This window comes from Thunnus albacares, chromosome 12, assembly GCF_914725855.1.
Source record: "Thunnus albacares chromosome 12, fThuAlb1.1, whole genome shotgun sequence".
Taxonomy (NCBI): Eukaryota; Metazoa; Chordata; class Actinopteri; order Scombriformes; family Scombridae; genus Thunnus; species Thunnus albacares.
Window position 1 is genome coordinate 20,956,385 of NC_058117.1, and position 23,784 is coordinate 20,980,168.

The window sequence follows — 23,784 nt, forward strand, 5'->3', positions numbered from 1 at the left end:
ATTTTTCATGCAGGACTTTTACTTGTAATGGAGTATTTTTAAATTGCTGTATTGGTATTTTTATTTAAGTATAGGATCTGAATACTTCTTCTACCGCTTGATCATGATTCTTGAGTGTGCAATGATTATTTATTATTTATTCATTATCACTCATAAACTAGACAAATGTGGAAAACTATGACAATGTCTCTGAAAAGATAAGATGCTGTTGAGTTTTTAAAATGTAATTGTTCAAATATTTAAATACCAACACTGAGGTTCCATCTACCTCCTTTATACTGATGTATTTGCAGCAAAGATAACACGACTTCTCCAAATGTAACTGAATATGTCTGTATGGCTAGACATCGCTTTGGGTTGTTTTTGTTTGTTTGTGATTTGGGTGAACTGACCTTTTAAGATTCAAGATTCAAGATTTAGTTTATTGTCATTTTCTTGTGTATTTGCAGACACAAAAAAACAAAATGCTGTTCCTCCCAGCCCACAGCAGTGCAACAACAACAGAAAGGATAAAGATATACTGTATATCTAAAAATACCCTAACAAAACAAAACATAAAAAGAACGAGCAGTTAGCAGCACAGCGCATTAAAGTGCATTTAGAAAGAAAAGTACATGTCCCAGTTTGACACAGACAGCTCTTGCATGTCAACGAGTGACCAGCACTGATGGGGGAGTTTATAATCAATTCTGCTGTCCAGAGAACAAACATTAGGCAGCATGATTGTTGGAACTGCTGGTTTGTATGGGTTAGCAGTTAGCCTAGCCTGCACTCCTCCTTTAAGTTATGATCTTGGAAAATATTGAACAGAATAGAAAACATATAGGACATTGGTATCATCTTTGAAAATATTAATGCATCTCTAATTGAAGGGCCTGGCAGTGCTTTTATGCAAAAATATATTTTAAGTGATGACAAACATAACAAGTAGCAAGCTTTTTTCATAATGGTGGAGCGTTAGGGTTCGACCTGCCAGCTGGGACACTGAGGCCCAACCATGTGCTGCATGTTAGTTGCAACAGCTGGTGACTAAAATGATGTGTACATTTTAATTAGTTCTTGTATATTTATGAAAAACTTAAATAGTGATGCTTTGCTCCTATTATGAGTTTTCTTTATCTTTAGCTGCAAAGCAGATGTGTCTGTAATCTTAGTGTGTTGATGGTTTAACCTTTAGAAAGAAAGGAAAATACTTTTTCAAATCTTTTTTTATTTAGAACTTCATAAAAACTAAACAGATGAGGCATTATGAGGTTTAGAGTTACAGAAAACTGTGGAAAACAACATTAAATTACATTTAGGGTAACTCAGTTAGAAACAGAGAATGTACAACAGAGAGAAATTTTTGACCCGCTGACGCTACTCTATTACACATCTATACATACGACTCTTTTCTACAAACATACATACATGTAGTATTCAATCAACGAGTTTCACATAATGTTCTGTACTGCTGGCAAACGTATTGGGCCCCTTGAATTGTTCTCCCTTTATAAAACAGAACAAAACTAGGAAACCTTCAGATTGTCTGAGAAAATCAGATTCACTATTTAAAAGCTACAACATTTCCTATTTGATAGTTTTATAAAGATATTGTGGAGGTGTGGTCGTGGTCCATGAAATCCATAAATCTACTACAGACAGAGTGAGCTTCCTTTCTTCCTGGTAGATTATCTAGAAGGTTCTGTTGATTCTGATGTCATGTTGCTTCTTAAATCTACTTGTACTGGCTCATGACGCCCCTGAGGAAGTCTTCAAAGCGTGGGACAGCGGCCTGTGGGACAGCGGCCTCCTTGGCGGGTTCATCAGCAGCTTTCTCCTCAGCAGCGGCGGGCTCATCAGCAGCAGCGGCGGGTTCAGCGCGGCGCAGGCGGCAGTTGTAGTCGTACTCCGGGTCGCAGTGAGGGTCAGGCAGGATTATGCCATCTTTGCCAGGTTTCGGGGCCTCAACAGCTGAGGGTGAAGCAAACTTACCACAGTTGGGGTCGAATGGATGGCAGAGGGGCTTGGCAGGAGCCTTGATGTCAGCTTTGGCTTTGGGGCCAGACTCCACCGGGGTGCAGTCTTTGTCATAGTGCACATAACAGTCGTGGCCATCCTTGGTCTTTCCGGGGACGCCGAGCTTGTAGCGGACCTGGTTGATTGATTGATGTATTTGTGTTTTTGGTTCAAAATAGATGCAAAGCAGCTTAAAATAGCAAGTGAAAGCATTATGCAACACCCATTTCATGTCACTACATTATTTAATAAACCAAATGAAAAAGAATAGACAATTAATAGAACCATTCAACAAGCAAGATTACAATAGATTAGTCAAAACACTGAACTATTTAACCCTAGTAGCAGGACTTCAAATTCAGACCTGGTGCTCGGGGATCTGTGGAGGGGGCTTGCGCAGGGCAGCGGCGGCTGCCAGTATGCAGTATGGGTCATAGCGAGGGTCGCAGGTCAGAGGAGCGGCAGGAGGTGCAGGCTCGTCTTTTGGGGCGTACTCCAGCACGGGCTTGGTGAGGCCGGGCAGCTTGGTGGCAGTCAGGGGGTTGCAGCCTGCGTCGAAGAGAGGGTTGCAGTGCTGCTCTTTAGGGGCCTCCTCGGCAGCCAGGGGAGCAGGAGCAGCAACGTTGCCGACACACAGAGGATCGACAGCTGGGTCACAGCTGGGGTAGAGCATATGGTAGAAGCCAGTGGGGGCCTTCTGGACCAGGAGAGGCATGCAGTAGGGGTCCTTGGGGTCGCATTTGAGGGCACTGTAGGATGGAGCTGGACCAGGGGCCGGGCGGTAGCCATAAGCTGCCCTCAGGTGGTACTGCAGACACTCCACATCTTCAGCGTTGCAGATCCTCAGCAGCTCTGCCTTCTGCTCAGGGCTCAGGAAGGACTCCAGGACGGGGGCGTAGTAGTAGAAACCAGTGGGGCTCTTCAGGGGCATGGGCAGCATGGGGGTGAGGATAGGAGCAGGCACCTTGGCTGGAGCTGGAGCTGGAGCTGGCTCAGGGACAGCAGCCTTGGGGACGAGGGGGAAGAGGCAGTAGGGGTCGAGGTAGGGGTTGCACAACCTGACAGGAGCAGACTTGATGGGAGCAGGCATCACCACTGCAGCCTTTGGCTTGCTAGTGGACTCTGCAATACACTCTGGATCATCAGAATCGGCACAGGTCTTGTAGATTTCACTAAGGTGCTTGAGGTAGTGGTTGAAAGTGGGCCCCTCCTCTGACCTGTGCTTGTTTTGCAGGTAAGCCATGTACAGACGATCCAAATCCTCAACCTGAAACACAGAGTAAAAGAAGGGACAAACTGAATAAATCTGTTCTGATCAAAAATTATTTAAATGCTGTAGAGAATAAAACCCAAATAAAAGTAAAACAAAGAGGAAATCACTCAAATCAAGGCCTTGACAGACAAACACTTTCACACAAATCCTCTGTGGAGGTATGCATGCACTTTTTCAGCTCACTGACTGTTAAAGAAGACGTGGTACTCTCTCTGGTACTAAGGGAAATGGCATATTAATAATTTTATATAATCATGGTCTGAGCAATAAAGAATTTATTGTTGTACTCTGAATTGCAAAAATAAGGAACCTTTTAAAACTACATCAAGAAGCTGCTAAAATTAGTCTTTTTCCAGCATTAAATTTTGAGTGCTTCTTTGATTAAAAAAAAAAACTCTTCCTAAAATGCAAACTGGTGACACAAATTGTTGCCTTTCAGAAGAAGGAACAAGCACTGTTTCATAATTATGACTGCAAGAAACTAAATAATGAATATGAAACAAATTCCACTCACTCCCTCCTGGTTGTGGCTGTCCATGAAGTACTTGTACCATCCCCAGAAGTCGGGAAGGCGTTTAAACTGGGGCACAGCCAAGACGGGGACGTTCCTTCTGTTGCGAACCAGCTTCTTCAGGTTGGCCATGGCGTCGGCTTTCACATCGTCAGACACTGCAGGCACTGAGAGGGAGAAAGTGAGCTAAATTAAATGTGCTGCTGCCAGAAGCCGTACTGAATGTAGTTCATTTCAAAAGATAGTTTTCGTTTGTTGACTATAGACGATGTGTGAGATATTATGTCGTCAGACTCACAAAATCCAAGTAATGGTTGAGCATAATTAAGCAGAATTGTACTATATATGAAATATTGTCTGGACCTAATGTTTTATGTTATTTAATGTTTGTATTGTGATATTTTAGTCTCTTAACAACTGTGAAACTCAACTGCATTAACAATCAGATAAAGTATAATAATTTTGATTGATTGACAATGATTATAAGAAACTTGAGCTGTGCGTCAGGAAGGGAAACCTTTTGTCTGGCTGATTATATTTGTATAGCACAGTACAGCAGACAAAGTTCCTTGTTTGCAATGTCATGTAAGATGTTTTGTTCCTTTCTATGTTTGACAAATGAGTCACTACTGCAACTATATTTTGGTGTCTTATATGTGCATGAGACAGTAACTAACTAACTAATAAGTATTTTTATAGTGTGATATTGGTACTTTAATGTAAGTAAAGGATCTGACTTTTCTTCCACCGCTAACATGTCCCACATGCCACGACACTGGTCCTCACCTTCCTCCTCCTTGTGCTGCTCCACTGGAACGGCCCCCAGAAACTCTGTAAAACACAAGCAGCAGCCACATTAGCAGCAACAGGGACATTAGCTGACTAGAACCAGATGTTGAGCTTCCCCCCCTCCCCTCTCCAAAACATCAGGGAAAACGCTGACCCGCTAATAAGCCCCTAGGTGAAACACGGCAGGTGCTCGGGCTCTGGCGCCCCGGCACAGGCAGCATCCTGCAGATTAAACACCCTCCTCCTCCTCCTCCTCCTCCTCCCCCAAACCCCTCACCCAGCCCCACGCTCAGTCAGGCTTTGAACCAGACTTTTGGAGCCTGTGCATTTATGCAACTACTGGGGGCCCCCTTAAAGTTAACCTGTAAAACTACAAAGAGTGGGCCCTCACACAAACCAATTACCAATACATTGTAAAAATGTATGGCAGGAGGGAGGCGACATGTCTGTGTGCATCCCTATTTTCCATATGTGGAGTGTCTTCTGCTCCACCAGGGGTTTCCTTCAGAAGTTTATGACTATAAGAAAACAGCCAAGTCAGCTGATTGTGGCAGAAACTTCCATCTCATTCAAATATCTTTTTATAACTTTGGAAAGATTTTAAAGTAACGTGTTATTTTTCTATTAAGGAGATAAGGGTAATAGTGTCTTTTTAACTCTGTGCCAGCATGCAGAGCTGCAGCCAAGATTTTAGAAGGTCATGAGTCCAAATTCCTCTAATGCAACCCAATGACTCACATGACATTTTTGACCAACAGAAAAACATATTAATTTAACATATGATCTGTACATTTTTTTTCCCTATAAGATGGTGTAAACTGGTGGTTTTCAAACTGGGGATCCAGACCAACTATGATAAATCTGAGGGGTCACAGATGCTGTTTGCATACTTTTTTACCTCTCCAGGCTTCTGAAAATCAAAGTAAACAATCTGAAAAATGAATGAAAAATGACCCTTTGGACTTTTGCAAAACTACACTAAGGAACAACCTTTGGCACAGGTTTGTAAGTAGTATAGGGTCATAAAACAAGGTTGGAAATCACTGGTCACTGAGGCAAATTTGTGATTTTGGGCTTTATAAATAAAAATGGACTCAACTTGACTTGGTCTAAATGATATTTCAAGGTTACTCACTGCCAGAAATATCAAGTGGGAATATCAATTTCCTTTTAGTACTATTATTTAATCATTATTTTATCCTGGTTTTTGTCTGAAAGATTTAAAGATACTGATATTAAAATTTCAGAGATAAAAAGCCACCAAGTATAATTTGAGTGTAAGTCTGGAACATGAAAGCCCCTGAAAAACTACTGAGAACACGACCTCATTATCAGTGATTGAGCGCAATGAAGTCATGTTCTCAGTAGTGTTTCGGGGATTTAACAAACCTGTCTGTGCCATTGTTAACTACCATCACATTAGAGTATATTTATATTCATTTGCCAACTTAATGGTCGTGACAAAGTTCAGATATAAAGTCATAATTAAAGTCTTTTCAGTTCAAATTTGTAAATCAAGTTCTCACCTGGTAATAAAACAACCGCTAACAGGAGTCCTGTGTGGATCAGGGAAAAAGATGGTCGTCCGACGCGTGCCATTTTCTGTTTTATGTGCTTCCTGAGGGAAAAGACAGTAACAATATTCAGTGTAAATTTTGCAACAGTTCCATATTTGCTGATGGTTAATACAGTATGAACTTGATACTGTAATATTGCAATTTAGCCAGACGCAGATTGATCCCTTAGTCTTGTTGGCTTTGTTTAGTTTTTCAGCAAAATGTTAGATATGAAAATCCACGAGAAGACAATGCACTCGGAACAAAGAGAGAGCTTTTATTTAACTGGCTGATGTCAAGACAATAGAGAGGATTGGGGACATGCTGTAATAGAGCTTTTCAAGGATTACTGTGAGAAATCAGCCTTTAGTTCTGAATATCAGACTATCAAATAAAGCGAGTGAATGGAACAATCAAACAGCCAAAAGCTTGAAATATTCTTCTGCGTTACGGCATGGATGGCTGTTGAATTATAGCTGCTGTGATATTTCAAAAAGAGAGATTGTCTTCCACAGTTTCACTCTGGCTCATAAATCAGAGGACTTTCTGCACTTTTCAGCCAAAGAAAATCAAGCTGGAGTTTCACAGTGGCTCACTGAACTGAAAAGATATAAACTTCAGCACATGTAGCATTCACATCCACCCTTACCTGCAAAGGTGCTGAAGTTCAGGCCTCCGGTGATCACCTCTGGAGCCACTGGCTCTCTGGATTGAGCTTCTTGAAGGGGGGGGCTTGCTGCACTGTGGATGCCTCAGCTGTCTAAACCCTCTACCTCTCTGCTCCCCTGTATGGGATGGACGGGCAGGGAAACATTTTTAAGGAGCCTCCTTGATCATTAAAAACAAAAAGGCATGTCATACGTCTCCGGCATGCTGTTAAGCGCTCCAGGATTGGCTCCTACAATGCCATCCTTCCAACCAATTGGAGTCCTGTAATTAGGAGAGGTGAGCAGCACGACTTGTGGAGGAAACATTAACAAGGTGCCATTTAGCGCCGGGTTTCTTTCCTCACGGGTTTGGAATTTAAGGTCATCATGCAAGGTGACAGCCTTTAAGCCACTAGTTGATTTTGAGATTTGAAATTTACATAAACGGCTCTGTGGGTGTGAACTGCAAAATTGTAAGCTGTTAAATCCACACAGCTTGAGGCCTCTGTTACAGTAAAGATTTACAAAGAAGTGCCGGCAGCTATCACAGAGGTGATGTTGATAAAACATTCAGTGGAAACAGTGGACAAAAAGCTCGACCTGCTATTCCTGGTTCTTTCCTGATGATGACACAAGAAAGAAAAGATACATAAAATAGAATCTAGTAGCAAATAACATGTAATAAATAGCAACAAGCTCCTCTGCTACTGTAAAGAAATATCTGTTTTTACTCTATTTTACTCATCTTCATCTCTTTGTAGAAATTGACTGCAAGGAGTAAAGGCTATTTCTGAAATAACTACTCTCTTGCATCAGTATATTGACAAATGTGTGAGCTATGTTGTCCAGGATGATAAGAACATGACTCATTTCATTTCAGTGATGCAACATTACATCGAAGAAGCAGTTGCACAAGCCCGATAATGTTCCCCAACTTGGTGTCTGCCTGTAATGTCAATAGTTTGCTGCCCATCTCTCTTTCTGTGAATACTGTTATTCAGCTATTCTCACTGTAACTGTTGTCCTGTAGATTATTCTGGATTTATACAACTATAAACTAATTTTCAGATCTCCCACATTACTGAGAAGGTTTCAGGAAAAAAAGACAGAAGTAAGAAAACATGCATTATTTTCCTCCCTTCTAAAAAATAAAAAAATAAAAAAATAAATAAAGCCCACTTTCTTGCAGGGTTTTTGTTCAACAACATGGGGAAGCTGGAGTCATTAGTGGAAGCAGGTCTCATACATTGAGCCCTTAATGAAGCCAACTGCTGCTGCTGCTGCTGCTGCTGTTGAGGGCAGAGCCATTACCACCAGCGTGATAGCACCACTGTTTGTTTGGTACAGGATCCTGATGCTTGGAAATGCCACGTAGCCTGTACAGCCTGCAGCCTGCAACAATGGAACATATATACACATACAGTATGGGAGCTATGGAAACCAGAAAACACTTGTTAAAAACACAACAGGCAGTCTCTGGAGTTATATCTACACTTAAAAGCACATCTTTCAGCATACTTGTGCACATAGATATGTATAAAGTACAGAATCTATGGGTGCAATATTAAGTGGCTGTATTGTATTTTGATTCATATTATTAAAAAAACAGACTAAATCAAATCATTCATCCATAAGCGTTATCTGTCACTCAGTTCCTAAAAGCTGTTTTTCTACAGTCACACAGTTCGTCCCCTCAGTCTGTGTCACTCTAACATGACTGATGATGACTCAGCCTTGGCCATCATCCCTGCAATTTACAGTACACGTTTCAGAATAACTGGCGCTGTCACAGAAGCAGACAAATGGTTGTCTTCTTCAGTTTAAAGCAGAACAGCCATCAGGAGATGCCTGTCTCTTTCTGTGCGTGGACAATTCACGGCAACTTCAACTGACATTTGGGCAAAGAGCCCATAAAGTGTCTCGTGCTACTTGTGAAAGAAAAACGCTCGTGAAAAACGCAGACCCCTGTAAAACTGATGATGCCTGTCAAACACTTTTATGTAAGAATTTCAGACAGAAATTCACAGACACAGAAAAATCAGCAGCAAATCAACTTACGGTGTGATTATTGATACTTAAAAGTTGTGTTGTTAAGATAGATAAAGATAAGATGAACAAAAGAATCCTGTAAGAAATCTTAAACATAATTTATCGGTACTTCCAGTGCAAGAAAGACATAATGGATGCTGTGAAGGTAGCTCAGATATTCAGTGTATTTTCTGGCTCAGACAGTGCTTACATCAAATAAAGCTTGTGTACACAGTTTCAAAATCTCAGATACCATCACAGACTGCGGACTTACATTAAATCTGTTTGTAGCCTCTAGTGAATAGCAATGTCCATTCACACTGAAATATCTTAGCAACTATAGATTACCAAGAATTTTTTTTAATGGTCGGCAGAGGATGGTTTTGATAATCCTGCAACAACAAGGTTGACATTTGTGGTTCGGGGTGAAATATTTTGACAATCATTTGGATGGATTGCTGGGAAATGTGCTTAAGGTTTCTAGAGGATCAATTTTACTGACTTTTTCTCAAGTGCCATCTTCAGATCAAAATTAAAATGTGTCCAATACTTTGGTTTGTGATCAAATATGACATTCCCATCAGCCTCTTTGTGTTCAGTGCTAATTAGTGAATGTTAAAGCAGCGCTCTGTGCTTCACAGAGCCACTGGCAAGGCAGTCGACTCTTTTGTTCATGTGATATAAATTATAACCTAATCTTGTCTGACGTCCACATTGTCCTTCATAGCCAGAACTTATCCATCCTGTAAATAATCTGCTTAAAAAATGTTCCACAATTGGTATTTCATTCTGCAGAGTGAATTATTTCTGTTCCTTTAGAGACTGGAAGTTATATTGTGTTTGATCTGGACAGGCTGATCATGACTTTCTGAACCTTTTTAATAGAGTTTTTTTTTAAATTTCCTCTCATAAAAGGGACTTTTGTTAATTGGCTCCGATCCCTGAGGCTGTGGTATATTTTGTTAATTCCAATCAGATAGGACTGTGCGCAATCAAGAGTTTTTATGGATGTAATTAATACCATTGTCTTGTACATAACTGTTGGACGTTTCTGTGCTGACAGTACAGTTCTCTGTTTTGCTGATTCTGTACAGCGTGCTTTTAAAAACCTGCAGTTTGTGCTCTTCAGAAGCTTCTTATCAGTCTCCAACTCGTGCTGAATAGTAATAAAAGCTCAAAAACTCAAAATATTATTGACCTTCGGATCAGCATTCACACTGGTGCTGATATTGAAATATTCTTTAAATATTAATGCTTTAAGATTTACATGAAACCTTCACTGACAAACCGAGAGTAAAGAATATGTTACAATGCAAAAAAACAAGGCTTGTTTCTCATGTTATGTAGACTTTTTCTTAAAGATTTTTGCAGCTGTTTCTCAGTGTTTTAGACAGTGGTGATGTAATCTACAGACACATATTACTATTCCAAAAACTTTTCTGGGTCTTTCATATGCAAGAAAGTATTAGTTTCTGTTTATAAAGCTCTTCTCCAAAAGTTACCATATCTTATTTTGTTTATTGGCTGCAGTATTGGAGTTTATCACAGTCACTCTCTGCACTGGCTGCTGCTCCAGGCTCTTCACATTCACTTCATATTCCTGGTATAAACTGAAATACATCCTGCAGTTTTATAGCAGAGGATAATTCAATAATCTGATAACTTTTTTAAAGGGCTGGCAGTGTAACTGACATTCATTTCACATACTGAGAATAAACCATGTCACAATTTAACAAATGTGGGCTAAATCATGTGAAAAATGAGAAGTTGATTCTTTACCTTGGAAACAGAGGAGAACTATCTCACCACAAGGTCCAGTTACTGTAGTAACTGTTCGGGAGCTTTCAATCGTATCACATGATCTTCGTCAGCAGATGGAGTTTGCCCAGTTGTCAAGGAATTTTCATTTTCTTCTGAGCGCTTTAAGCAAACAAGAGTCTTCAGCCTTGCTAGCAGCTCTGTGAGGCTTCTTACTTCACAACCCAAAGAAACCAGAAAATATTCACATTTGAGAGAGAAACTTGAGAATTTTGACATTTTGTTCTTAAAAATGACTCCGAGTGATTATCAAAATGGTTGCCAATTAATTTAATAACTGGCAACTAATTGATTAATGGACTAATCGTTGCAGATCTACATGAATCCAATCATGATTGTCACATCTGTGACATGATTGAAAGCTCCAGAGCAGCAACTTAATGAACATGGTGGTGACATTTTCTCAACAAAGTGATCAAACACTGAACTGTGCTTCACTGTAACACTTAACTAATAAAAACGTTTATGATTCATTCTATTAGTTTCTAACTTCAGTTTCCTTGGATTCATTGACAGATATTATTGAATGATCATCTTGCCGTAACTTTGCTCAATTTGCTTTTAAAGAATTAAATGCAAGGTGAAAATATATAAACAGTCTTTTTAAACCTTCCTACTGTAGCTTGTTACATAAAGCATTTTTATGAATATAGAAAATTATTAAAAGGTGAATAAAGACGGTCTGCATCTTTCCAGAATCACACACACTTACACAGCTTCATATATATAAAGTGCATTTTATTGATTTTCAACCAACATCACATATAGACTTCTATCACAAAAATAAGTGTGGTTGCATAACTCCTGTACACATATATATACAATTTCATGACGTAACAGGACACCGTGAGATATAAAACCAAACACACAGAATGTACTCTCATACACTGTAATACAAAGAATTTAAGACAGTTTAGCAGACCGCCATTTATCATATGCCATCTGCAGCATGTTTAAGGGCGACAGCTTAGGAGCCTCTGCCCATCATATCTATAATTACACTCCTAACAGGTGTTCTCCAGCACACGCAAACCTGCAATCCAGTTGAGAACCAGTCAAAGACATGAACACGATACAAGCTCATAATTTGAACATACCATATATGAAGGAATCCTTGGGATCTTAAGAATTTCACAACATCTGGAGCCACTGACGACTTTCTGAGGATGTTTTTTTTTTTAAAAAAAAAAAAAAAAAAAAAAAAAGCTTAAAACTAGTACAACTATGAGAGGAAATTGTATGTCATTAGACAGTAAATGGCTGGTTTGCTTTCCACAAAAAAAATGTCGAAAGAAAAAAAAAGGTGTGGATTGATATCATCCATCATAACACTGAGGACGTTAGCGACTGTCACTGGATGTCATCGTCATCGAACAGGTCCTCGAAATCTGTGGAGGAAAAACAAAAACACAATTATTACACCGATGTTACATAACAGCCGGACAACAAAACGATGGCTGTGTTTCAAATGTTTCTGTGAGACAGGCGTTTTCCCATAAAGCAGCGTTATAGAGGTTGGTGGGTCGAGGGGGCGCGGGGTGATAAAAGCAAAAAGGATCTGGGAATGCACTTGCTGAGTGGCCTTCCTGTGGGTCTGTTAGTTTGTGAGGTCAGAGGTCAGCAGGAGAACTGTATGAACATGCATGAGAATATGTGCCACATCCTCCGTTTCTGCTCGCAGCCTAAATTTAAACTCTCGATCTCTTAATACACTTCAAATGATTTGTGAACAGAATGCTGTTTAATAGGGTTTGTGCCTCCTGCAGTATAAAACCATTTCCTGCCATATGAGGAGATACATTCAGATTTTGTTGTACTGTATGTGTGCTTCCATCCATATTGATATCACCTGTTAAGATATGATATGGCTGTTTTTATATTCTCCTTGTGTCGTCCTGGTTAAATGAAAACTACTGCCGCAACTAGCAATTATTTTCATTATCGATTAATCTGCCCTTTCTGCATTTTCTCAAACCACCTTTTGATCTACGAAACTTCAGCATATAGTGGAAAATATCCGTCACAAAGCCCAAGCTGGCGTCTTAAAATGTCTGGTTTTGTCTGATCAGTAGTCCAAAAACCAAAATAATTCAGTTTACCATCACATAAGACAAATCAGCAGCACATCCTCAAAACTGAGAAGCTGTAATTTAAGTATTTTGGGGAATTTTTGCTTGAAAAATTACTGAACTGATCACTCAATTATGCAAATAAAAAAGATTAATTTTCTGTCTATTGACTAACAGCTTGATCCACTAATCATTCCAGCTCTAATAATAACTTTAGAAAGTAGACAAAAGAAAGGAGGGACTGGGCTTGTTCCTTTTACATGAAGTCTCTTAATATAAAGAGCATAAATGTCTGTGTGTGTAAGTGGACTCTTCTTAAAGGTTTTAGAGCTGCAACAATTAGTCGATTAGCTGATAAACAGAAAATTAATCACCAACTCTTTTGATAAGCTAATAATTGTTTTAGTCATTTTTTTAACCATCACACACTGCTCATGTTGTGATCCGCCACAGTTTCCCCTCATAATTAGTCTCTATACCAAATCAAATCATTCATAAAAACCTCATCAGTCACAGATAAATGAGTGATTAATCCTTAATGAAGCTTTCAGAGAGCAGAGAGAATTTATTCTTTAGTTTTTACACTTTTTGTTTATGGAGAAAAAACATTTACAATCATATTATATAATGGTCCTATGTTACATTAAAGAGGAGAACATAATGAATGTGAGGAATGCAACAATGTTTTTGAATGGCGATTTGAATAAATATGAGTCAAACACTCTACAAAAATGTGTATCAGCGGCACATTTTTTGTTAAAGTTGAAATATTTCCATTTTTGTATATTCTGGGTCACATTAGGAGAAGTCATCCAATTACAGGCTAAAAGAAAAAGATGTTTAGGGTGTTTTTGCTGCTCTCAAATGTAAAAATGGGTCAAATTTGACCGTGAGCAGTATGTAAGGGTTAAGCAAAAACTACAAACATTTGCCAGTTGCAGCTTCTCAAATGTGAGCATTTGAGGCTTTCCTGTGTCACACGTGATAGTAAACTGAATTTATTTGGATTTTGTACTGTTGATCAGACAAAACAAGACATTTGAAGACATAACCATAAGCTCTACAAAATTATAACAGGCATTTCTCACTGTTTTCTGACATTTTATAGACATAACGATTAATCTATTAATCAAGAAAATAATTGGCAGATTATTCAATAACAAAAATAATTGTTAGTTGCAGCCCTAAAAGATTTAGTAAAAAGAAAAATATGATAAGAATATTTGAGTGCTCAGCCTAAACTTACATGTAAATTTTAAATAATGGTCTATTGTGCTATGTAAAGTTTTCTTACTTATTATTGTACAGTCTGTCTGTATTCAGTCGACATACATCGAGTCCCAACTGCACACAAGAATTAGTGTTTTCTGCAAGTCCCATTTGTGCACAAAGTGCCGTTTTAAAAGATGTCATCAGACACACAGAACACAGAAATCCTAGACAACAAACGACAGAAAAACAATATTTTGAGCCTAATTAAAGCCTCCGGAAAAAAAAACACATTACCTACAATAAAAGACAGGTACTATCAGGTGACACAACTCCTCATGTCACGTTGTAACTGCTGGGACAGTATTTTTCTTCATAGAGAGCATGGCCAAAAGTATGTGGACACCCAAACATTACAATCATATGTGGTTTTGAACCTTGAATTCCAAAACTATGAGCATTGATATGGTGCTAAAAACCGCTACAGCCTGAACAATCTGGATTTTTGAGGCTGATACCAATGTTGAAATGTAAAACTCTGATTTATCAACCAATACGTATTTTTTTTACCTTTCAAAACCTTAAGACTGTTCAAAAACAGTCACAAGAAAATAAGTTATTTCTCCACAGAGCTGCTGCAGCCTGAGTGTTTCTAAGCAATGTGAAATACCACAAATTAAGGCAATCTGTCACACCAGTTCCACTTTTTTTTACTGTGAAAGAGCTGAGCGAGTAGGACGCTGATTGTTTCAATGAATAAACATTTATAAATGTAGGCCAGGGGGATTGGCAGCTGCTTTCAATAACTGCAGAGACAGCTAAGTGCTACACATCTCTATCAGAAGGGAATAAAACCTGCCACCTTAAACGAGCCTCATACAAAGCACATCCACACAGCTCCCGCTGGGAAGTCTGCGTGGAATCTGTGTCGCATATGGCGAGAAGTCGTGGTCGTTTGATGTAGCTGCGCCTCGGGACAGAGATCACACTACATTATAAAACACAGTTTGTAAAAGGGGGGCGGGGGCACGAGGAATGTTTTGGGGCCAGTTAAGAGATTTCCTGCTGTGGAACCAGCAGCGCTCTTATGTCCGGGGGTGAAAAGACATCATGTGCTAATAGATTCAATCTGCCACGACTGACAATTTACTATTTGAAGATGACAGACTCTTCCTCAGTTCACTTCAAATTACCTGACAAGCAGAAATAATGTGCATTGATTCTGGTATTTGCAAAATTCTTTAAAAGCATCGTTACAGCTGAAGGTGAAGTGGGAGATACAGATGTGTCAATTCAAAACCACAGATCCTGTTCAAACAGTGAGAATTTTGTTGAAGGTGCCAAAATCCAATTCTTGGCATATTTCAAGTAACTACCTACAATACTGTGCTGCTTTGCTTTTAAGTGTGTGTTTCTGTGTCTATATGACATATTCCTCTCCTACCAAGTCCCTCCAATCAAGTCATACGTTTCCAAAGAAAAAAAAATCCACACAAACAGAAAATATCACTCTCAACTGTGCGGAGGCAGCAACCAACCTGAGGTCTACAGTTCGTAAGTACTTTTGCAGAAAAGGTAACTCAACAGAACAATTCCTGTATCCAGAACATTCAACAGTGATATTTAATAATCAGTCCTTTAAAGGACCAGTGTGTAGGATTTAGTGGCATCTAGCAGTGAGGTTGCAGCCAACTGGATACCCCTCCCCTTCCAAGAGTGTAGGAGAACCTACGGTGGCCGCAAAACTCATGACAAACACAAAAGGCGGTCTCTAGAGCCAGTGTTTGGTTTGTCCGTTCTGGGCTACTGTAGACACATGATGGTGCAACACGGCAGGCTCCATGGAAGAGGACCTGCTCTCTATGTAGATATTAAGGGCTCATTCTAAGGTGACGAAAACACGATTCTTATTTTCAGGTGATACACTAATTTAAACATACTTATGGATATTATATTCCGTTTCTGCCAATAGATCTTTCTACACTGGTCCTTTAAAGAGCACTGACGTTAAGTTAAACTGCGAGGAATAGTTAAACCAAGGCAAGTAACAACAATTAAGGCCTTAGTATCTACAGTAAGTCCTAATATAAACCATTTTATCTGCAAGAACATTGTTGAAACTCTGGATACAAGCACTGCAGCAACTTGGTGAAAAATCTATCTTTGATACAAAATGTTGCCCAAATTGTTGTTCTGTTTAGTTTAATTGTTTAGGGCGTCTGGTGCTGTAAACATTAGTTTTTGGACATTTGGCTCTCAAGACTTGAGGAAATATTGGTTTTCTTTTATTTAGTGATTCAAAACTACAATTTTTAAATTCATTTTCAAAAATTAAATCAGTGCACAATAAATCAATATTTCCTCAATATTTAATATGCAGTTCATATAGATTCAGTTGTTTTGCTCCTCAGCTGTCAAAGATAATGCACAGCAAGTTGTATGTTGTTGAGGCCGTGGGAAGTAAGGGTGCAGAGGGTGCTGCAGTACCCCCTGGAGGATGGTAGAGGACCTGCATGTTCACAACTATAAACCCTCTGAGACCCGTGGGGCCGCATACGAGGCTGTAGTGGGCTCGTTTTTAAACTACAGTGAAGATACTGATATCATATGAAACTAAATGACCTAAGGCATCCATTGGTACCGACCTATGTCATTCTCGCTTGTCGGGAAGTGCGCAAATAATTCTCCAAAGTTAGGCTAGATTTTGGTGAGGGAAAAACTGGCATTGTCATTTTCAAAGGGGTTCCTTGACCTCTCACCTCAAGATATCTGAATGAAAATGAGTTCTGTGGGTACCCACAAGTCACCTCTTTACAGACATGCCCACTTTATGCTAATCCCATCCCCATCTCAGTTTTTTGCATGCAGTATGAATGTGTTATTTTCGCCTATTCTAAAAATGGTGTATTTGAATATTTCTGCATACTGGGGTCCCTAAACAGTCTTTGAAATGCATAAATTGGTTGTGAATTTTTCTATGGTGTTCCTCAAGGTCTTCATGTCTTAATGCAGGATTTTGGAGGAACTTTTGACCATTTTTATCAATTCTCAAGTGGTCAAAAATGGTTAAATTTTGCACAAAATCTGTGTAACAAATGGTATCAACCCTAAAACTGCTGCAAGAACTTATGAGACATAATTGAGCATGTGAACGGCCATTATATACTTCCATCATAAAGTTCTAAGCCTTTATACACTCAAACTTTCAAAATTTGAATAGGTGCCTAACCAAAACACAATGTTTATTACAAAAACTTGACACACAGTACTGAGCTGCATCTCAAATTAATCTTCAGGTTTCCAACTTTCAGAGGATGTATACCACTTCTATGTGGCATTTAATCTTGACCTGCTATCTCCCCCTAAATAATTGGGTCTATGGTGGATCTAAAGGGTACAAAAAAAAAAAACATAAAAAAGTTTAATTTATTTGTTGGTTATGTTCATAGTCTAATGATATTTTGATTTCAGTAAGTGGTTAATAATGGATCTTAGGTTCCAATTTTTCTTTCTTACATGATTAATATTCCTTTAATAGACAAATATTGCATGTTCATCAAAGTATACAACTTATTTTTTAATGGCCGTAATCATGTGAGAAAACATGCACAACCAATGTACATTTTACAGCATATATCATTTATAAAGATATTTTTCATATGGGTGTAGAGGGTGGTGGTATGTATATTGTTCTACATCTTTACCGTTGAAGAAGTCTGCATGAACTGCCTTTTCATTGGCAGCCAGGTCCATCAGCAGTCCTGTGCTTCCCCCAGCCTGCCAGAGAAGAAACATGCAGCTCAGACACAAGCTTCACTCAAGACAGACAGCCGACAGTTTACCGGCTGAGAAACCTGAAACCCGGCAGCCAGCGACGACCACAGCATGATACACATATAAACAGCAAAGTACAGCCTTCAACATGACCATAAAGTTGACTCAACACCTCAAACAATTTCAACAAAGACTGAACATTATAATTTGGCCTGCAACTACCAATTATTTTAATTAATGATTAATCGATAAGTGGTTCGGTCAGAAAATGGTGAAACATGTCCATCACTGTTTCCAAAAGTCCAAGCTGACATCCTCAAATGTCTTGTTTTGTCCCGAACCAACAGTCCATAACCCAAAGATATTCAGTTTACTGTCATATAAGACTCAAGAAAACAGAAAATATTCACATTTGAGAAGATGGAATCAGAGAATTTGGACTTTTTTTTCTTAAAAAATGGCTCAGACGATATAGTTGGAGATTAATTTCTTAGTTGACAACTTATCAATTAATTAATCAATGTTGCAGCTATAATTATAACCTTTATGAAGGGAGGATTTATTGCAGGTCTGCTACAGCTGCAACAATTAGTCACTTAATTGATTAGTTGTCAACTACTTAATTAATCGCCAACTATTTTGATCTTTTGAGACATTTTTTAAGAAAAAAAATGTTCAAATTCTCTGATTCCAGCTTCTCAAATGTGAATATTTTCTCTAGTCCTCTATGACAGTAAATTGAATATCTTTAAGTTGTGGACTGTTGGTCAGGACAAAAGAAGACATTTGAGGAAGTCATCTTTGGGAAACAGTGATCGACATTTTCTGACATTTAAAAGACTGCTAATGGATTAATCGAGAAAATAATTAAAGCTTTACAAAGGTGTCAACTGAGTGTAATTTCATAGTGTTACACATGACAGAAAGATTTATTTTGGGATACGTAGACGAGTAAAAGCACATCCTGAAACTGTGCCTCATTTAATTTGGCATTGTTACTACACTAAAAGACTACGGCAAAAAGTTTCTAAGTACATTAATCATACACTTATTGTTTTATTTTATAAACATGTACTGTTTGGGTTTTTAAAAGGTGCAATATACGACATTCAGCCCCACTAGATGTTGCACTATAGCACCAGCATCTCAGACCAACACAAATGTGCACGTCGTTTACTCAATAAAGTTGGGGGGGGGAAAGAAAGCAGCATCTTAACAGACAGCTCACGAAACACAGATCAAACTGTCAAACTAGGCAGAGCTGATCAAATGTGGATCAAGATTCTGTTACTGCATTGCCCATTTCTTGCCTCTAATGTTTTCAGAAACATATTTTAGCCGTAATATGAGAAAGTTTGTGACCCGGCCGCCATGTTGAAAACAGACGTGGGAGGACACGGAGGGACTCACATGCTCACGACATCATGCAAGAATCCATCTTATCAGGCTTCAAGTTATGCGCTTGTGTCCAAACCACCAGTGGTTCGGACCAATCAGTGTCATATGAGGATTATCCAGCTGCCTCCAAGGTAAGACGGTGATGGACAGATGGTTCATTCAATCACGTGCCAAGTACTTTTTTGAAAGTGCAGTTTCCAAGGACGACTTCTCAGATGGTTCTGTGTAACAAACCATCTGATGCGTCAGGTTAGGTTGCCATTACTCCACCGTATCTTTACATAGCAAATAATTGTTTGCTGACATCATGTGAGGCTGAATTTTGTATATTGAACCTTTAAGTTACAACAGAAAAAATGGGAAACAAGCTCACATCATTAATTTTATAATTATTTTAGCTAGGTTTATTTTAGCATAAGTGTAAATTTTTCAAAAAGAATCTGATTAGTATTTACAGACCATTAAATCTTGCACTACTAAGGCTGTAAAAACTGTTAATGAGTGTCTTTAATGACTTAATTTAACTCTATTCTGTTGTTTTATTCCTTTGATGTATTTTTTTCTTCTTATTTATTTAATTTTCTCTCTATTTCTTATGTGTTTGTGGAGTTTTGTTACCAAGAATGTACCTCATGTTCATTCGTGTATTCAATAAAATGAAAAAAGAAAAAGAAAATCGCAGTCAGGTCAACTTATAGTTACGCTAAAAGTGGGAGATATTCGTGAATATCGAGTATCAGTACGTCGAGAAAATAAATTATGTTATTCTTAATTGGCCTAATTAAAATAAAACAGACACTAAATAATGAAGCTAATGGGCTGTAAAAAGGCGACAACTTCAAGCTAGAATACTAGTTTCCTATCATAAATATCACACTGTGATACAACTAAATGTAATGTTATTAATTAGCAGCTAGTTAGCTAACTGACCTCATCCAGATCAACGTATGGTCCCGCGCCCTCCGGAAACATCTCATCCACGGCTGGTTTCATGGCTGTTGAGTTTGACTGATCCTTTAGTGGCATAAGTGAACAAAACCGATGTCTTTAATGTCAGATTTTCATTAACTTTTTCGCCTGAGAGGCTACAGTATGAGCTACGCAGCTAACGTACAGAGTGGCGCCGCGTGTAAATAAATCCGATGTGAAAGTCAAGTCAAGACACAAAGGTTCCGCAACAACTTTCAGAAGCAGAAGGAATTCAATGTGGTCCAGATGTCAACAGAAAAAAGCAATAAACATGAACATTAAACAATAAATATAAACACAAACATATCAGTGTAGGAGCTTTACAAAGATTCTGTGTAGTGGGAATGGACAATGTCCATACATACCGACATGATAAAACTATGTATGTGCATAAAAAAGCAGAGTATAAATAGAAGTATAAAGACTATGTGTATGCATATTGACATGATTAAAAAACATGAGGTAAGCTTTCACGGACACACCTATTGGTAGTTAGTCGTGTCATCATTCTTGTATATATTCAATATATAATATTCTTGTAAAAGCACAACCGGTTTGTCTACAAGTAAATATAATAATTTAGATTAATTTTATTCATTTATTTTGCCTCTGCAAAAGCAGTGGTGTCATGTAACTAAGTACATTTACTCAAGTACTGTACCTACTCAAGTACAATTTTGAAGTAATTGTACTTTACTTGAGTATTTCCATGTTGTGCTACTTTTTGCTTCTACTCCACTGCATTTCAGAGGGAAATATTGTACTTTTTACTTCACTACATTTATTTCACAGCTATAGTTTTAGCTCCACCTTGCCAACATTAAAATGCTGCTTACATGTACACATCAATGAATCAATTTTAATATTCAAATAATATATATACATGTTTGATAAATTTGACACTCTAAATTGGGCCATTCTGCATAATGAGTACTTGTGATACCTTAAGTACATTTTGCTGATAATACAACTACATATATACTTTTACTTAAGATTTTGAATGCAGGACTTTTGAGTATTTTTTTCATTGTGGTGTTTTTTGTGTATATTTTTGCATCCCAGACTCTGCAAATATTCTAAACTGTGCACTGATATTCATACAGTATTTTTTTCATTTAAAATTGTGTTTGACTGGTACAGAAAGATGAAGCTTATAAATCAAGGATGATCAAAATAATTGAATTTCACAAAACTTTATTAACTCTAATTAGAAGCTCTATGTCTCCATTTTGTGGTATAAACATCAGATTAGAGGATCAGGATCATTTGATTTCAATATGATTCTCCTCCTTTATACTGCAAATAAAACAGCAACCATATTTTATTAGGAGAAAATCAACAGTTTAAATGGTTAAAACTGTACAGAACATCATTCTCATCTTATGTGTTTTTTTTATAAAAAGGTGGGTAATTTATCATTTATAACAAATACTGTTATTTCCAAATAAGTATTCATTCATGCTGTTATACCTAACAGTATAGACATGTGGTTACTTTGTGCTTTAAACATTTATATTGCCTTAAAAAGGCAGCAGATCTAAATATTAGTCAAAGATTATTCTGGATTTCCCTCCTGCCAATAACAGCGCCATCTTGTGTTGCATTTCCATCGCTGCTCATCGTCCTCACAGAGTTTTTTCACAGCCTTGCTGCTTGCTGGCAATCATCCGGGTCACATCGATGTTGTTGCTTGCGAAGACCTCCCTGGCTTTCTCAATGGTGGACTCCGGCAGGGTTCGTGTTCGGCTCAGGATCCAGGCGAAGTCGACGTGGAAGAGCCTCAGGACGTCCGTGCAGGAGTACACCAGGGCTGAGTTCACATAGTCAGTGGCCAAGATCCAGTAAGGGGAATAGGGCAGGACTGTTTGATGATACACATGTGGTGAATATACATCAAGACACAAGGCTTGAGAGCCAAAAAACATGATCAATAGCAGGTCATCTAGAATGTTTTCTGCTGAAAAGAGGGTCTAAGGGAAGATGTCTGCTGGTGAAAATGTTAAAAACTTTACCAACTGACTCCCTAAGTGACACACAAAAGTGGTATTTATTCTCAAAAGTGAAGCGAACACAGTCATGCTCACCATAAGAATAACTTATTCCCAGCTTGGCAGGATTCTTCAGATCCTCTATGACTCCGGTCCCTTCGATTTTTCTCAGCTCTCCTTTTCTGTTTCATTCAGAAGAGACAAATGTCATGTTGGCTTAAGGGAAATTTACACCACGCAAATATCACAATGCACAATGAAACTGCAGATAGACTCACAGTATTTCAGAGCTGACCACTCGAATGGAGTTGTCTGCCTTCATAGAGAAATTGGTTTCGATGCAACGTCCCTTCTCAAACTGAGCTGGGAGTTTGGCAATTTCAAACCATCTCCCCATGAACTGTGAGGGAAACACACACACACACACATACACACACATTCAAATACGATTTAGGACACTGTGAGCAGAGAATATAAGTAAATCTACATAACACATACAGTAGCAGTCCAATCAAACCTATTCTCAAATCATCATTAAATTATGCGCAAAGCTCTAATGATCTAATAATTATGAACTTACTTGCTATGGAATAAAAATAAAATAAAATACTACACACTGTACATTTTTGATGCAATTTGAAAATACTGGATTATATAATTACAAATAGACATTTGTCAGACACTCATAGCAGTGGTTCACACTGAAAAACAATCTGTAGTCTACATTTTTTCCTTTTGAATGGCATAGGAAGAATAAAGGACAGTCGTCTATCTATTCAACATATTCTGTGCAAACCAGCTTTCCACCGGTACCTGTTTGAGGGTGAACTCAGGTTGAACGGCTGGCTCTGGACATGGTCCCCAGTGGGGCACCTGAGCCCTGATGAGGGGGAGAATGAATGCAACCAAAGCCAAAGATAGCTTCATAGTGAGAACAGCCCTCAATACCTGCAAAAGATTATCAAACACATCATACAAGTGGGTCACTAAATCTATGGCTGCAGAACAGCGTTATATTTTCATGTAGATTAGGCAAGAAATAAGCGAAACGTGAAAGGAAAAAGATACAGATAACAAGATATAAGCAGAGGTAAGTGCTGAAGAGCAGAATGACGATCTCACAGCCTAATTAAAAAATTAAAAACAAAAAAAAAATATTATTTTAAACTTGTGTGAAAAGTTTGCTTAGCAAATTTTTTTTTTACACAATATATTCAAAATGTCCCAGAAAAAACAGATAAACACAAGATAAATTTAGTGTAAAGAAACACAAAATGTTCTAATGGATTCAGTTATCTATTTTGTGATTTTATTGTCAACAAACATCATTAAATGTGTTCTTACCTGTGTGGCCTGGTGCTACAGAGATGCGTTCTCTCCCTCAGACAAATACTGGTATTTGAATTAGAGACGTCTCTCTGCAAGGTTTTGCAGCACTGGGACTCTGTGTCATCAATGGGCGTCTTTGTGTAGAGGCAGCTTTATTTCAGACTTGAAGTAAACTATTAGCAAATTGGAGTCATGGGGGACATACCAGTAGAAATGTTACAAAACAGACTGGATGTTTTTCCTGCCCTAGATGGGCAGGAATGTGGATTTTTTTAAATGTTTCTTTAAAATATCTAAAGATTTCTTTATGTTGTTGTAAAGATTACACACTGACAGCTGCTGAAAAAGTGGAAGCCATTTTAAAGTTAATGAAAATAACTGATCCCAACTGAAATTATACGTTTAAATTTTTAAAAAACATGTCCTTT

General features: G+C 38.3%; 3 protein-coding genes across 3 annotated transcripts; all 3 read right to left on the reverse strand.

Annotated features, from left to right (window-relative positions):
* Nucleotides 1-1,190: 1,190 nt before the first annotated feature.
* On the reverse strand, nt 1,191-6,915 carry and2 (actinodin2). The gene is made up of 6 exons (XM_044368621.1): nt 6,777-6,915; nt 6,098-6,189; nt 4,569-4,613; nt 3,786-3,949; nt 2,363-3,265; nt 1,191-2,134 (listed from the first exon to the last, which is right to left on the reverse strand). The coding sequence occupies exons 2-6, from the start codon at nt 6,168-6,170 to the stop codon at nt 1,718-1,720; spliced, it is 1,602 nt and encodes a 533-aa protein (XP_044224556.1). The 5' UTR covers nt 6,171-6,189; nt 6,777-6,915; the 3' UTR covers nt 1,191-1,717.
* Nucleotides 6,916-11,810: 4,895 nt separating this feature from the next.
* On the reverse strand, nt 11,811-20,215 carry LOC122993758 (COP9 signalosome complex subunit 9). Its single transcript, XM_044368175.1, has 3 exons — nt 20,001-20,215; nt 17,603-17,675; nt 11,811-12,008 (listed from the first exon to the last, which is right to left on the reverse strand). The coding sequence occupies exons 1-3, from the start codon at nt 20,094-20,096 to the stop codon at nt 11,971-11,973; spliced, it is 207 nt and encodes a 68-aa protein (XP_044224110.1). The 5' UTR covers nt 20,097-20,215; the 3' UTR covers nt 11,811-11,970.
* A 1,001-nt stretch (nt 20,216-21,216) lies between these two features.
* apoda.1 (apolipoprotein Da, duplicate 1) lies at nt 21,217-23,561 on the reverse strand. The gene is made up of 5 exons (XM_044368764.1): nt 23,372-23,561; nt 22,841-22,975; nt 22,306-22,427; nt 22,124-22,209; nt 21,217-21,900 (listed from the first exon to the last, which is right to left on the reverse strand). Exons 2-5 carry the CDS (start codon nt 22,952-22,954, stop codon nt 21,665-21,667), a joined length of 558 nt encoding a protein of 185 aa, XP_044224699.1. The 5' UTR covers nt 22,955-22,975; nt 23,372-23,561; the 3' UTR covers nt 21,217-21,664.
* Nucleotides 23,562-23,784: the final 223 nt, after the last annotated feature.